This window comes from Loxodonta africana, chromosome 22 (assembly GCF_030014295.1).
Source record: "Loxodonta africana isolate mLoxAfr1 chromosome 22, mLoxAfr1.hap2, whole genome shotgun sequence".
In the NCBI taxonomy this organism is placed as follows: domain Eukaryota; kingdom Metazoa; phylum Chordata; class Mammalia; order Proboscidea; family Elephantidae; genus Loxodonta; species Loxodonta africana.
In genome coordinates this window covers 21,855,112-21,871,585 of record NC_087363.1, presented here as the reverse complement: position 1 = coordinate 21,871,585, position 16,474 = coordinate 21,855,112, and the positions used below count along the sequence as shown (strand labels likewise).

General features: G+C 39.5%; 1 protein-coding gene across 1 annotated transcript in view; it reads left to right on the top strand.

Moving 5' to 3' along the window:
* Positions 1-16,474, top strand: part of DOCK3 (dedicator of cytokinesis 3) — a 572,157-nt gene that overhangs the window by 352,350 nt on the left and 203,333 nt on the right. Inside the window, exons 8-9 of the mRNA XM_064274461.1 lie at positions 1,613-1,654; positions 2,257-2,411. Coding sequence (XP_064130531.1) covers positions 1,613-1,654; positions 2,257-2,411 — 197 coding nt within the window. The remainder of the gene's footprint in view (positions 1-1,612; positions 1,655-2,256; positions 2,412-16,474) is intronic.

Sequence of the window (16,474 nt, the reverse complement as noted above, 5' to 3'; positions counted from 1 at the left end):
TATCATGGGAACATAAAGTCCATGAATGTGTATTGATACTTAAAGTAATTAGCTAATATAGCCAATGATACACACAAATATTGAATAATTAGCAAATATAGCTAGTGATACACATTTAGATTAATGTTTAATTTTACTTCAGTTGTATTTAGGGTTAAATCTGTATATTTGGAAAAGGAGTGAAACCATTCCCCTGCAGCAGCCTTTCTTACCCCTATGACATGGATCCAAACGGGACCAAAAAGGAGCAGGATAGAAACTCTCATTGAGTTTACCAAGACCAGGGACCCAATGTTTGTGAACCATCATTCTTCCTGGCCAGGGGTTATTTCTACATTGGACTGACTTTTCTCTAATAGCTAATTGTAAAGAATACCAGTTATACAGGGGGAGACAGAAGCTGGCTGAATGGACACAGCAATACAGGGTGGAGAGGAGAGTGCTGTCTCATTAAGAGGAGAGCAGCTAGAAGTGTGTATAGCAAGGTGTATGTTAACTTTTATATGAGAGACTGACCTGATTTGTAAACTTCCACTTAAAGCACAATAAATATTAAAAAAAAAAAAAATTATAGGTAATAGTTACCAACCACTTAAAATATAATAGATAACGTATTGATTTAATTTGTACAAAACCCTATAACGTGGAGATAGGTACAGAATTTTATCCCCATTTTAGAAATGAGGAAACTGAGGCACATAGGTGGCAAGTTTGAGTCAAGATTCAAAACCAGGCATCCTGACTACAATACATATGTCCCTAACTATATCAAGCTGCCCAAAATTTTAATTTGAAACTCACAATAACCCTATGAGAAATGCAAGACAGGCTTTTATCTCAATTTTATTAAAAAAAAAAAAATTTTTTTTTTTTTTTTTTTTTTTTTAGCTGAGGAAAACTCTTTCTAGGAGAGATTAAGCAATTTGTCTGAGGCTTCACAGCTCATGAGTGTCATAGCCGGGATTGGAATCTGCTTCTAACTTTCAGCCACACCAGAGGAGCAGCATGGAGAGACATTTAAGAGTGACCCCGTTTTCATTAAAGGTTACACCCCCTCCAGTATTGAGAGCCTGGAGAGGCTGGAGCAGGAGGATTGCCAAAGCAAAAATCCTGTAGCAAGCACCCACCTGTGACTTGGCTGGTACTCGGGGCTGATGAACTCACGTTGGAATCCAGACTTTGCCACCTTTTTTCTCTGTGACTTTCAGCAAATCACTTCATTACTGTAAGCCTTAATCGCCTCCATAAATTATGAATAACACATAATGAAGTTATAGGAACTAAACCAAATAATAGATATAAAAGATTCAGCACACTGTTAGTAATATAAAATTAGGTGCTTAATAAACATTAGTTTTCTCCCCAGTTGAGAGAAAATATATATACATATATTGGAAACCCTGATGGCATAATGGTTAAGTACTGCGGCTGCTAACCAAAAGGTCAGCAGTTCAAATCCGCCAGGCGCTCCTTGGAAACTCTATGGGGCAGTTCTATTCTGTCCTATAGGGTCGCTGTGAGTTGGAATCCACTCTACAGCAGCGGGTTTGGTTTTTTGGGGGTTATATAGGCATATACACACACATATAATTTTTTTGTTTTCTTTCTATAGCATTTATCTAGCCGGCAGAGTGTACAGCAAAGTACATCCCAGGTAAGCAGCTTGACCAGGCCTCCTAGCCTTTTCCCCCAACTTTTTCTTTTAAGAGATCACAACATACGGATGTACCAAGAAATGATAGATACCACTGACTTCTTGATTGCGTGGTGCCTTTCATCTAAGGAGCCCTGGCCTTCAAGCACATTTGGCCAGTCTCCATTCCTCTGTGCAAATTTACATAAGCACAATTGAAAGAAAGTAGACTGAGGCTAAAATAAATCAGTCTGGGAGAAACAGAATGTTATTTAAAATGTAACTGTTTTATCTAACACTATAAATCAATTGCATCAGGGTCATGACAGCATCTCCAGTAAATAACTTTGAAAATGGTTCCCTGGAGATTTTGAGTTCACTTGTAATTGGAATTACTATTCCCATAATCCCTGCGCTCTGCTTAATACTCCCAGCTGCATGCCTGCCCACCTCGACCTAAGCCTATCCATACAGCACCCCCTACCAGCAGAGAAAATCCTTCCAGTCTCTTTAAAATAACCCTCTTCAGCAGTGTGAGGAGAGGTAGTCACTTAGTTTTCATATTTATGGTTAATATACTGAATAACTAAAATAGAAAGCACTGTTTTTGACTTCCTCATCAGGTAGATACAATGCGCCCACGTCATGGGGAAACCTGTCGGATGCCAGTGCCACATCACTTCTTCCTTAGTCTGAAAAGTTTCACCTACAATACCATTGGGGAAGATACTGATGTCTTCTTTTGCTTGTATGACATGAGAGAAGGCAAGCAGATAAGGTAAGAGTTATTGGAAGTTCTGGTGAAGTTGAGCCTGTATTAGGATGGTATGGCCAGGGTCATAAGCATCTCTGGTCTTCAGAGAAGATAGATGCACAGAGGGGGCAAAACAAGACAAAGTAAGCTCTAATTAGCTAGGAGTTTGGTGCCAAACTCCCAGCGTAACCCAAAGTTGTCAAAGCCATACCATATGGAAGCCTCTTTTTTTCTTTTTCTATGCCTATTTCCACATGGAAGCTCAAATTCAAGCCTTAGCTAGTACCACCTCAGAGAGAGAGAAGGATGCATCTGGCATTCAGTGCTGGAAGAAAAGGCATATAAGTAATAGAGCAAAGCAAATGCAGCAGAGAGGGCCAGCTGCAGAGCACAGAAAGCCCTGGGCCTGGCTTGCTGAATGTAGGAGAGAAAATTCCCAGTGACATAGGCTGATGGCGCCTCCTCTTGTCTGAGGACACCTAGCCCTTGAAGCCATTCCATCCCTGTGAAGGACAGGGCATCTTCTGAACAAAGAGGAAGGCTGGCCTGCCTCCATCATTCCTCCTAGGTTGAAGGAGGTGCAGCAGAAGGGTCCCACATGCAGTAGACCACGTGTCTTGGCAGAGTGATGAGGCCCTTAAGGATGAGCAGCTATAGCAGTGCTCTCCCTCTTGAGGGTAGGGAGGAATCTAAGAGACTCTCTAGCTTCCCTTCCTCTAGAGGCCAGCAGGCTCTGATGGGAGTGAGATGACCTTTGTAACCAACACACAATTTTAGGGAGTCCAAACATATCTTTGTGGTTATCTTCTAGGTTGCACAGAGTGAAAATAAATCTTGGGTTCTTTTTATATTGCTTTGGATTTTCCTTTGTTAAGGGTGTTTTTTGTGTTTGTTTTGTTTAGATTTTTTCCTTTAATGTTTGAAAAAAGCTGTTTTACTTTTTACAGTTGCGTGTTACATGTAGGAAAACTAAGCATGGAGGATACAACCGAATACAAAAGAAAAACAGTTCATTTGCATGCCCCATGCTGTCTCTGATGTTGACAAAAGAAAAAAGAAAACCAAACAAAACAAAACAGAGCACCATGCTTCACACTGGGGTAGAAATAAAATGATACCATCTATTGATAAGGGTTTTCCTTGTCATCAGTGGCTGTCAGTGTGGGCCCCTGGAAAAGCTGTGGTAGAGAGGGAAGTAGTGTTGGTGACAGCAGCTGCAGCTGCTACACGCAGTCAAGACCACAGGCCAGGGTTACATGAATATAAGCTCTGGCTGCTCTTGTTTTTCTACTAGACCAATGGTTTGTAAACTTTTTTATTGTGTGTGTGTATAAAAGGATCCTTTCTTCAAGCTGAATTTTATGGGAATGTCTGGCATATGAACAGGTAAAATGGAACTACTCTACTGTTGAAGTGGAGAGGAGGTAACAGCAACCTCACTATGCCCCTGGCTCCACCTATACCCTATGGAATCACTGAAGGTCCATGGGTTGTAGTTTGAAAAGCAGAGCACAGCACTTTGCCATCTTGAGTGTAGGGACTGTGTCTTCTTACTTTGTAATTCTAGCACCTCACATAGTACCTGTGCTCAGTACATAGTTTATTGGGTTTATTGAACTGAGAAGATCCAAGCCTAGTAGAGCCACCCCACTGCCCCTGTTTGTAATCCATGGGGGATCCTCAGTGTATCAGTTGTTCAGTTGTATTGTCTTTCAACTTATTTTATAATTTAGTTTCAAGAAACTATAAAGCATTTTTAAAGAAGAACGGTAAAAAAAAAAATTCTCCAGCATTTCTGGAAAAATTTTGGTCATTTAAAAATTCCTGAATATTAAAGAATTATACCACCTTATTATTTTTTTTTTATTACTAAAATAGGAAGATTATGAGGTCCTTACTTGAAAATATCCAGTTTGCTTAGTTAAGAGTTACCTAATGAGCAGAGTTTTGTATCTAGATCTAAAATTAATAAGTGTTCTTTCTTTCCATTAGGATTTGTATCGTTATATAAACTGAAAATTTTTAGGGCATTGAGCCCCAGTTACTAGGAAGTTATGCTTTCATTATGGTTAGGTATTACATTGGTCATATATTACTTTCTCAAAGCAGTTGTCAGAAATCAGTTAAGGTTAGGAGTGTATTACATCAGATACACAGAGTATTTGACACAGAGCAATTGGTTTAATTGTTGCTTTTCATCAAGAGAACTCCTTGAGCAACTATCTTTTCAATCAAATATTGGTGGTCTAGTATCCAATCAAATGATGCTAGTCTAGTGTTCAGCTCTGTCATGATATTCTTACCTGTGTGCCAAATAACACATACGAGCAGGGGGATTAGACTTAAGACCAGGTATTCCTCCACTTTAAATGTCATTTCTGATCCCACAAGCAAACCTAAACCCCAGTGCTGTTGAGTCGATTCCAACTCATAGCGACCCTATAGGACAGAGTAGAACTGCCCCATAGAGTTTCCAAGGGTTTCCAAACCTAGAGGTGCTAAAATGAGTGACAAATTGCAAATCCACGTAGTGCATCCTGATATATATTGATTGTTGAGTATTAGATGATCTGTAGGAGGGAAGGAGCCCTGGTGGTCTAGTGGTTAAGAGCTTGGCTGCTAACCAAAAGGTTGTCAGTTCAAATCCACCAGCTACTCCTTGGAGACCCTATGGGGCAGTTCTACTCTGTCCTATAGGTTCACTATGAGTCAGAATCCACTCAACAGCAATGGGGACAGGAGGGAAGGAGCAGCAGCTGGTGGGTCCTTGGTAGCTCTAATTAGTTTTTGTGACATTTCACCATTCAAAATAGAATCACATATATTTAGCCTTGATATCTAAATCTCCAGCGGAGATCTCTCCCCTGAACTTCAGGCCCTCATTTTCTTTTTCCTCTCAGACGTATGCCTTTGGATGTCCCTTAGACATTTCTACCTCCATGTATCTAAACTATCTTCATCTTCTTTGCCTCAAACATATACTTTCTCCTGTTCTTTTTAAATCAGGTAAAAGGCATTATTGTTTGTTCAAAGACCCATATCAGAAATTAGGAGTCCTCTTAGGCTTCTTCCTCTCATTCTGCTTCCCCTCTCAGTTAGTCACTGTGTCCTGTGAACTTCCACCTCCTTCCACATCGGTCAAGTCATTCTACCCCTACTCCATTCCATTGTCACTACAGATCCTCCGCATTTGTCCCTGAACATAGGCTTTCTGACTCCACTGTCTTCCTACAATGCTTCTCTTTTAAAAATGTAAATCTGTTCATGTCAGCTCCCATTTATCCTAAAGCTCTGCTATTGGTGTAGCATAAATGGCTCAGCATGATATGATTCTGCCTATTTCTCAAATCCTATTTCATGCTATATATCCTATTTCACCCCTAATGACTTATTTGGCTTTTCCTAAACATTCACTGTTCTTTTATGCCTCTCTACTCTGTTGACTTGTAAACTCCTGTCCATCCTTTAAAACTCTGATTTATGAAATTTTCCTCAGTATTCAGAGGTAGAATCAGTCCCTAGGACTTCATCTATCCTATATCTAACTTAACCCCATTAAACAAACAAACAAAAAAACCTGGTGCTGTCAAGTACATTCCAGCTCATAGCGACCCTACAGGACAGAGTAGAACTGCCCCATAGGGTTTCCAAGGAACGGACTGGTGGATTCGAACTGCTGACCTTTTGGTTAGCAGCTGAACTCTTAACCACTGTGCCACGATGGCTTCTTTACCCCATTACTTAGACATTATATATTAATTGTATGTGCACATGCATGTCAGTTTCCCCCCACTTGAATGGGAGCTTCCTTGCGTATCTTCTGCAATATTTTTCCCCATTGCTAAGCACAAGACTTGGAATATCATAGGCATTAAAGAAATATTCATTGATGATATGAGTAAATAAATCTATCAAATAAGTACCAGTTAATCGTGTACGAATCAAAATTTTTATTTAGTAGTTTAATAAACATGTACTCTCTCAGGGCCTCTTTGTTTGTGAGCCCCTGTGATAGGTATTAGAGATCTAGAGTTTAAAAAAGAGTATCCCTTCCCCTTCAGAGATCTGAATAGGGCACTCTAGGATCCCAAAAGATGTGAAACATGTTATTCCCAATTTTCAGTACCAAACAAGCTGGGCAGAAAAGCCAAATGGACACATTTAAAAAATTGTATACACTTACTGTGAACAACTTGATTGCAATAAATTTGTACTTTTATGTATAAGGATGTTATTTTTGTGAGAGCAAGCTTCTGAAGGCAATCTAAATGCCTATGAGTAAAGAGATGGCTTAATGAATAACAGTCAAACCTTTAAAAGGAATGAGATGAAAGAAGAGAGAGACTGTATTAGCTTTCTATTGCCGTGTAACGTATTACCACAAATTTAGCGGATTAAAACAATACCCACTGTAAAAAATGGTGTGATGGCAGCATCAGACCTCCTCGTCTGACGTCACAAAGGGAAGGAGAAAGAATCAAGATCTGCATCAGCTCCAGGCTGATTCCTATGAGGTGGAGGTCAAACATACCTCCAACCTCCTCCAGTCTTTTTACCAAGTCTGATACCAGCAGTCACTTCCACAGCACTCTGCTTCTTTACTGGGTTCAATAATTCATTGCTGTGGCCACACAGAACTCACAGACCATATTCACAGTTATGGGGTTTATTAGGGAAGTAACAGGTTGCAGTTCAGGTCAGGAACAACTCAGATGCAGTTCTTCAGTCAGGACAGCTTCTTGGTCATGCCTGCAGGCAGGCCTCTCTTTTGGCTCTCAGCTCTCAGCCCCTCCGCCCCTTGGCCTGGCCTCTTCCCTGCTTGGGCAAGTGTTACAAAGCTCTTTAGTTCCACCAATAAGTGCCCAGAGGCACCACACTCTGCCACTAAGCCTCCTGCCTGAAGGCACTCAGCTCTCTCTTCGTGAGTGAGGGAGCGTAGCTCCACCAAGTACCCGAAGGCACCTCACTGTGCCAACAAGCCTCCTGCCTGAAGGCACTCAACTGTCTCAGCCTGTGGGTCAGCACGTCCATTGTAACCGCTTTGATCACCCATTGCACCATCTCATGCAGGTCTCCTGGTTCTGCTGCTACTGTTTCTCTGCCTTGCCTCTTGACGTCTAGCCACCTCGCCAACCTCTCCGGTGTTATAGCTCTCTCTGTCTCCTGGGGCTAGGAGGTTCTTAACACAGGCACCCTGGGTCCAAAGGATGCACTCCACTCCTGGCTCTTTCTTGATGGTAGTGAGGTCCCCTCTTCATTTATAGGATTAACTCCCTTTAAGGATGGTAAAACTGACCAATCCCCTCGTTGGGGTTCCATACACCTTAGTTACATTTATTCACCCCCTCAAGGGTTCCGTGCACCTTATTTGCATTATTAGCAGGCTGTCCAGTCTTCTTGGTGGGCCACAAGCACCTTATTTGCGTAGTCCCACCCAATCATTGTGTGGGAGTCATAAAGACTGGCTAGAAAGATCATATTAAGTAATTCACCACACTGTGCCAACTCATTAGCTTACAATTCTGTAGGCCAGAAGTCTGGCAAGACAGTCACTTTCTGGTTTCTCTACTCTGGACATCACAAAGCTGAAATCAGTGTCAGCTGGGCTGCCTTCTCAACTGGAAGCTCTGGGGAAAAGTCTACTTCCAAGCTCATTGATTGTTCTTGGCAGAACTCAGTTGCTTGCAACTGTAGTACTAAGTTCCCATTTTCTTGCTGGCTGTTAGCTGGAAGTTAGTTACTCTGAGTTCCTAAAGGCCACCTGCATCCCTTCTATGTAGCACTCTCCATCTTCAAGCCAGCAAGACAGAGCGACTCTTCCTCTTGCCTCAAATCTCTGACTTCCTTTCTTCCACCATGGGAGGAAATTCTCTGCTTCTAAAGGACTCGTGATTAGGCCAGATTCACCAGGATAATCTCCTTATTTTAAAGTCAACTGTGCCGTATAACCTAATCATGGGAGTAAAATCCATCATATTCACAGTCCCAGGGATTATGTAGTGGAGGGTGGAAGATTTTGAAGCCTATCTTGGAATTCTGCCTACCTCAGGGACCATTTCTAAATAAACATTTGCTATGTATAAAAGAAAGTTTATGAGATTTGGTTCAGTGACAACAGCAAGTTTGTAACTGTATTATAATATGACCTCATTTGTGGGAAAAACTGTGTACATTTATATGCATATAGTGTATATGCATTTTAAGAAGCTTAAAATCTTTTGCCTTTTTTTAAATACTAAAATTTTTTGTAAAATCCTTTAACTGACAGACTTTTCAAGTTTTCGGTAATACTTTCTTAAAGTAGCTGTCTTAAGGGAAAGACAGTTGTAGCAAATTATAACAAATATTGACTTTTCTCTGTGTGGAGGAAAATACACCAAAATATTTTTCATTTTTACCTCTCCCCTTTCTTTACACGACCAGCTAGGCAGTGGAGAACAAAGGTCTGCTTTGCTTTCCAGGGATAATGGCGTAAGAGAAGAAGAATGGCCAGAATTTAAAATATCCTTTCTGTCTTTTTTCTAATATCGTGAAATCCCCTTTCTGTAAGGAATTCATTGGCTTTGTTTAATTAAAAAAAAAAAAAAAAATTCTGTAGACACCTTTACCATTTTTAATCATTATCTAAATCTGTTTAATAATTACCACATAATCACCTTCCCAAAATAGTAACAAAGAATCTTCTTTTAGAATAGCATTTGTCTTATGATCTCTATTTGGTTCTGCTTGGAAACACCAGTTGTTTTTTTTTTTATATATGAATTTCCTTATTCACAAGAGTAGTAGTATTGTGTGACTATCTTATTTTTCTTTGGCACTGACATACCAGTTAATATGCCTGGTTCTCTTACTGGGTACCTACAGATTTAGGGTGCTCTGAAGCCTCAGCATGCCAATGATTGATTCCATCATTCAACCAGCTTTCACTGTAGAGCCTTCTTTCTGTATGGCAGGCTTTTCTGCTAGGCCTTGGGAATGTAAAATTGCTCTCAAAAATTTAACTCTTTGGATTATCATGTGAAAACACTTATGTTAGCCACCTTTGCATGAATACTGTGCAAAACAAGCTAAAAAGCCGCACTTTCTTACCCTCGTGGAGTTTAGTCAGCATTCAAAATGCCCTTGTGTAGAATAAACTTTTTCTTGAAAATTAGCTGCTTCCACAGTTGAAGTACAAGGCTCTGCCTAAGTCAGTCAGTCTACTCAGATGAGATCATCTGCATCTGTGAAAATCTCAGGAGCCCCTGGCGAGAAATTTTCTTTTTAAAATGATGGGTGAGCTCTTTGTTGATTAAAGCAAACAGTTTTGTTCCTGCAGAAGAGGTCATACCCTACAGTGTAACTGAAGCATATTCACAGGAGCTCAGACAGTCAGTGATAGATCTGCAGTTCAGCCTTGGTCCCTTGTCCTTGGACCCCTTGGTATGGTCTAGCCTCTCTTGACACTTGATCTAGCGTGTAGACTCCAGCCCACTGACCAGCATCCCCGCTACGAATTTTCTGTGAGCTCCTAAAGGAGCTAGCATCCTAGCTATGGTGACTGTCAGTAACACTTTCTTTTTCTACCCTGCTCTCTGGCCTGTCACTGTCGGAATGCATATCTTCTCAAAATTACAAGGATCTAGGGAAAATAAAAATCAGCTCTCTCTCCCACAATGAAAGCCAGGGGTCTGTGGTCTGTGAAATGAGGAAGCCAACAGACAGATATTTAAGTGGAACTTTTTTAGCGCTTTTGCCTTGATAAGTTTTCTCATCAGTATATGTTCTTAATATAATATAAATTTTAAAATGTAAGTAGAATGAATGCAAACAGGGTTTAAAGCTAAACATATTTCATACTAGAAGCCAGGCCAACATGACATGCTTTACATATATGCCCAAAGCTTCAGATCTTGCTTAAAAGCATGAAAGTGAAAGTCTGCTAAGAGATTGTTGTTGTTGTTAGTTGCCATCGAGTCAGCTCTGACTCGTGGCAACCCTATATGTGACAGAATGAAACATTACCCCGTCCTAAGCCATTTTTATAATCATTGGTATGCTCAAGTTCATTGTCAAGGGCACTGTGTATCATGTGTACCTTCCTATCTAGGAGCTTAACTTCCAGCACTGTATCAAACAATATTCTGTGTGATCCATAAGGTTTTCATTGGCTAATTTTCAGAAGTAGATCACCAGCTCTTTCTTCCTAGTCTATCTTAATCTGGAAACTTAGCTGAAACCTGTTCACCATGGGTGACCCTGCCGGTATTTGAAATATTGGTGGTGTAGCTTCCAGCATCATAGCAACACGCAAGGCATCATAGTACAACAAACTGACAGGTGGTGCTGAGAGACAGAGTGAAACTCTTACCTTAGATAGGCCAGTGGTTAAACTGATGTCTTTTTTCATCTGAGAACAAGGTTAGAAATTATTTTCCTGTTTATGCTATCTCCCATTATGTACTGATTCAAGCCGTCAGCCTGGAGAAATTTTTAATGTAATGTCTTATAGGATCTGGATGAAAATAGTGAAAGGAATGATGAGTTTTTTTAAGAAGCTTCACATTCTTTATTTACAAGAAATTTGCCTCCTGCCCTGCCTAGGCCATAACACACAGTACATACTAGAACAGAATGGCTGATGCTTCTGATATAACATCATAAAAATCCTCTGACTGGGGAAGAATGTGGAGAATTAGGAAAATTATAGGCAGAAGTTATAGTGATTAGGATAGCTATTTATTAATCAAACATTTATTGTACACTTACTATGTGCTTGTATTGTTAGAGTTTTGTTTTATTCACTGCTACATATATGCTAGATATGTAGCAGTGAATAAAACAAAATTTTTGCCCTCATGAAGCTTACATTCTAGTAGGGGCAGATGGTCAATAAATATAATAAATAAGTAAATTGCATAGTGTATTTGAAGGGATAAGTGTTACAGAATAGGAGAAGTAAAGTATGAGGGAGAATTTGGTATTTTAAATACCACGGGGCTATCTTCCAGGGGATATACGTCATTTCTTCTGTCCTCTCATCCTCGGATCTCAAAATGACTTCTGAGTTAATGAGGTGAGGCCAAGGGATGAAATTACAAGCAGCCTTGTCATCCTTGGTCACTTAAGGATAAATAAGGAAGCTATATAAAAAAAAAAAAAAAAGTTTTTTTTTTTTTTATATATATAGGAGGGCTTCGCAAAATCCAGGTAAGCGGTGATGGTGGCTTGAATTCTAGCCAGCTTTTAAAGGTAGAACTGTGTTAGTTCCATTTCTGGTATGTTGGAGTAAGCTCCTGATGGCTTGGCCATACCACAATTAACTGTTAACACTGGGAAAATTCCAAAAAAACACAACTATATAAGCGTTCTGGAAAATGAAAAAAAGCAGGCAGATTTTGGAGGGTAGTCAAAATTTAGAGAAAGGGACCAGCATAGAGTGAGTTTTGTGTTTTCGTGGGTTTGGCAAGAATGAGCTACAGTCATTACGTAGCTTGGGATAGCAAAAACTCCAATAGAAAAGCAGCCATATTTTTAGCCTGTGGAACCAAGAGAGGGAGCCTGAGGTAAGCATGGCAACCAGAAGGAATACTGGAGGAGAGAGAGCAGGAAATGAGGAATCCCAAATTCTGTATGTAAACTCTGCCCACGTCACTAGCTATATGCTGAACCACACATCTGCAAGGAACACTCAAAACAGCAACTGAGGCTTAAAAAAAAAAAAAAAAAAAACGGAGATTTGACCTGCTGCCCACTGCAGGAGACACTAGAGATAAAGTCTCACCAAATTGCCTATTAAACAAAAATATCAGCACTTTTCAGAACAGTGTAACAGAAGCCAGAGTTTTCTTAACAAAATAATCACAATGTCCAGGATACAATCTAAAATTATGAAACATAAAAAGAACCGGGAAAATGTGATCCATTCTCAAGGGAAAATACAAATAGTGGAGGCCAATCCTGAGATGACGCAGATGTTGAAATTATCAGACGCAGATTTTAAACCAGGTGTTATAACTATGTTCAATGAATGAAAAGACAGAAAAATCTCAGCAGAAAATAGGAAATATAAAAAAGCCAAATTGAAATTTTAGAACTTAAAAATACAATATCTGAAATTTAAAAAAATCACTGAGTAGGATTCATTGAACCATGAGATGACAGAGGAGGGAATCAGTAAATTTGAAGATCAATATAAATTATCCAATCTAAAGAAGAGAGAGAAAAAAGATTGAAACCAACAACAGAGTGGTAGAGAGACAGTTTGCAAAGGTCTACAAATGTGTGATTGGAATTTCAGAAGGAAAGGAGATAAAGAATGGGACAGAAAAAGATATTTGAAGAAATAATGGCAGAGAGCTTCCCAAATTTTGTGAAAGAGTTAATTTACAGATCCAGGAAGCTCATCAAACACCAAACAGGAAACCTTGCCTAGTCAAAGGACTGAAAACCAACAAAAAAAGAAAATCTTGAAAGCAGCCAGTAAAAAATGACGTATTACATACAGGAAAGTAACAATTCAAATGATCATGGACTTTTTATCAGAAAGTATGGAGGCCAGAAGATGATGGAAAAATATCTTTAAAACTCTAAGAGGGGGGAGAAAACCCCACAGACTTCTATATCCAATGAAACAAATCCTTCAAGAATAAAGATGAAATAAAGACATTTTTTCAAATGAAGGAAAACTAAGAGAATTTTTCACCAGCAGAATTACACTTCAAGAAATGCTGAAGGAAGTTCTTTGGGCTAAAAGAAAGAATACTGGAGGACACTAAAGGAAGGATCTTTGGAATGAATGAAAAGCATTGGAAATGGTAAATGTGTGGGTAAATATGAAAGACTGTTTATCCTCTTAATTAAAAAAATGACTATATAAAGCAAAAAACATCTTAAAGGTATTATACTGTATGTACATGTAATACATAAGACAACTATAGCATGAAGGATGGTGGTAGGGGAGTAGTTTTATCTCCACGGTTGCAAGATTTCTACATTTTATGTGAAGTTAGAAGATATTAATTGTTAATGACTGAAATGTTAAGAATGTATAAAATAATGCAAAGAGGTATAGCTAAAAAGCCAATAAATAGATTAAGATGAAATTCTGAAATACGCCAAATAATGAGAGGTTCCTGGAACTGTTTTTGGCTCTCTTTCCTCACATTCTAAAGTACACATTCATGGTGTCTTAAGAGCCAAGTTTTTATTAGTAAGGGAATATTATTTCAGAATGGAAAACAAATGAGTTACCTCAGTGAAGCAGTGACTTAAATTTAGTCTTTCTTAGATAGAAAATTGCTAGGCAGCAGGGGTCAAAATCGTAAAGATATTAGGGAAGAAAACATAATTTGTGGAAGAAGGAAAACCCTTTGTAAATAAATTAGCAGTGAAGGTGAACAAGCTTTTCAACTTAAATTGAAAGCTAGAAAATTGCCATAATATTCACACACTAATTCCTCCGTCAGGTCTTCCTTAGAGTATTATGTATGTAAGCAAAAATGTTACAGAGGTACAGTGAGCTAGTAACATTTATCAGATGAATAAATTACTTGTTATAAACTCTCAAGATGGAATTGCAGCATTAAGTCTATACTTGCAAAAATGACTTTGGTAGAATCTGGCTGTACTCAGATTAAAAGCATTTTCTCCTTTCCCCCATTTGCCCTTGCCTGGAGGCCAGAGTCACAGGTAGGGTGGTTCAAGCAGGCAGCCATTCATTCCCTACCCCTACCCCAGCATCTGCTTGGCTTCATGCCACGAACTGCTTGTTCCCACTAGGTACTGATCTCAATCTGTTAAAAACCAGCACGGATCACTAGACTTCTGTAGGCACAAGTATCAGTAAAATTATCAGCAAACATACTCAGTGACCACGTTGAGGGTGTTAGAAATAAGTGTTGCTCGGTAATATGGGAATTTGGTAAGATTACATTTCTCTGCCTTTCTGCAGTTAGGAGTGGCCATTTAATTGATTAAACCAATAAACTATAAGCAAAAATCAGCAGAGGGCACCTGCTGGAGCTATCGGAGTTGGCCTGGGTTGAGGTAAAGGCATCCTTCTCAAAATTTACTGTCTGGGTTTGGCTAAAGAACATTTTTCCATCAGTGGGACAGCAGGTGTCAATCCAGCACTGTGTTCCTATCTTATATATAAACAAATAAGATTATTTCAAGTACCATTAGAGCTAAGGAGACTACTTTTTAAGAGGAAGATCCAAAGCTGGAGTATTTTGTGAACTTTTTTGGCCAGGTGATTAGCAAAGGTTAAGGAAATAAACCTCAGAAAATAGCTGTCAAGAAGCATTCAAAGGCTGCAGGCTGTGGGAGTAGAAGTCCCATGTTTCAGTGAACTGGCAATGAATGGACTACAGCCCTTTTCAGGAGAGGTGCACAGAGGGCAAGGAGACCTTTCCTTTAGAAGGAGGAGGTGTCAGTTGAGGTTAGCTCTTTCCTGAGGCTATGGGAGGCTCCCTTCTTCCTGCTGCTCTTGTCAACCCTGGCACTAATGCAGACCAATTTTTTTCATGATTTTAAGTCTCAAATTTGCAAAGTACAATGAAAGATATTACAGAGTAGTGGATAAAGGAAAGTATCAAGAGATCTAAGAAATTAATAAAATAAACTTTCTTGTGCTTCTTTCAAGATTTTGTTCTTAAAATGTATTTAGTTGGAGGAGATTGCAACTGATTTGTGTTCTTCTGGAAACCCAGGGCTTAGAGAAACAGCTTGACTTGTAAGGTCTGTGGCAGGTGCCCATGTCACAATCCATAGGATCTCTAAGCCTGGCTTCCCTGAGACATAGCTTCTGGAACTAAGAGACATTTCTTAGAGCCGGAGGCATTTCCTCACAGATACGGGATTATTTTTTCCACCTTCACAAGGCAGTGTAAGATATCTGCCTGGTTTTAGATATGGAGTTGTTAAAGATGATCTTAAGACAGAGTAAGATTTTAAAAACTGGATGTTTGAATCCTCACGTGGAATTAGAAAAACAGAAGGTACTGGGTCCTGTCACCAGTGCAGCAGATTTGTGTTTTGAAGAATGTGCTATATGCTATTTAAATGCAAAGGCTGGAGACTCATAAGAGAATAGAAAACTGAACTTCAGGATGTGTTGGCTTGGTGTCCATGGAGCAAGCTGTGTGGCTGTTATTAAAGTAACTGGAAATGAGGCAGTAAGGAAGAGAAGAGATAGTGGAGAAATAGCACAAATGAGAGGAAACTTTGAGGACTTTGTCCAGTAGTTCTGCCCTTTCTTACATCAGAGAGACTAAGTGGATCCTCAGCATTGCATGGAAACCAAGAATCCCTAGTTAACGACTGTTTAGACAAAGTTAAATGGTATGGGAGGAAAGTGAGAATTTAGAATTTCAAATATATAATGTATCCAGTTCTGAGTTTTAAAAAAATCAGTTCTTGGATAGAAAACATTGGAGAGTATTTTGTCTAAACATTCCTCTATAAACTTACTTTATATTAATAGGATCTAGAGATGTGGTTGCTGCTGGACTGCCAGGTGAAGGTTGTGCCAAACTTCATCTGCAGTGATGGAGCACCACCAAAGTTTTCTACTTCAAGAGCGGAAGTTGTATAGTTCAAGCCATATTTGCTGAAGATGTATCTTGGTATAGTAGACAGGCTGCTCTGGGGATTAGAGCACCCAGAGATAGAAGTCTACTGAGGACACCTATGTAGGGTCCCAGAGGACCTGAGCCACTGAAGATGCTCATTCACTTATGGTCTGCTTCAACCTGTAGGAAATAAATAAAACAGAGAATGTAGTCTCTGACTATGTCTGTATTAAAAGAGTGCCCTTTAGTACCTCAGCTGGCAGGCCCAAAGATGTCCAAGCCCATTTAACATGTGCAGTGAGTTTGTGCCAACTGCTACAACATTCTAAACTCAGAGAAGTTATGTTTGCTTACAAATGTTATGCAGCCTACGTTGATTCGAGTATTCAGAAAACTTTTGCAGTGCAATAAGTTACTTAATATGGCCCTTCTAGCCATAGCCTTTGTGACTCACACACAATGATTGAGTGGGACTATACAAGTAAGGTATATGAAACCCTAATGAAAGGATTGGTCAGTTTTGTCGTAATACAG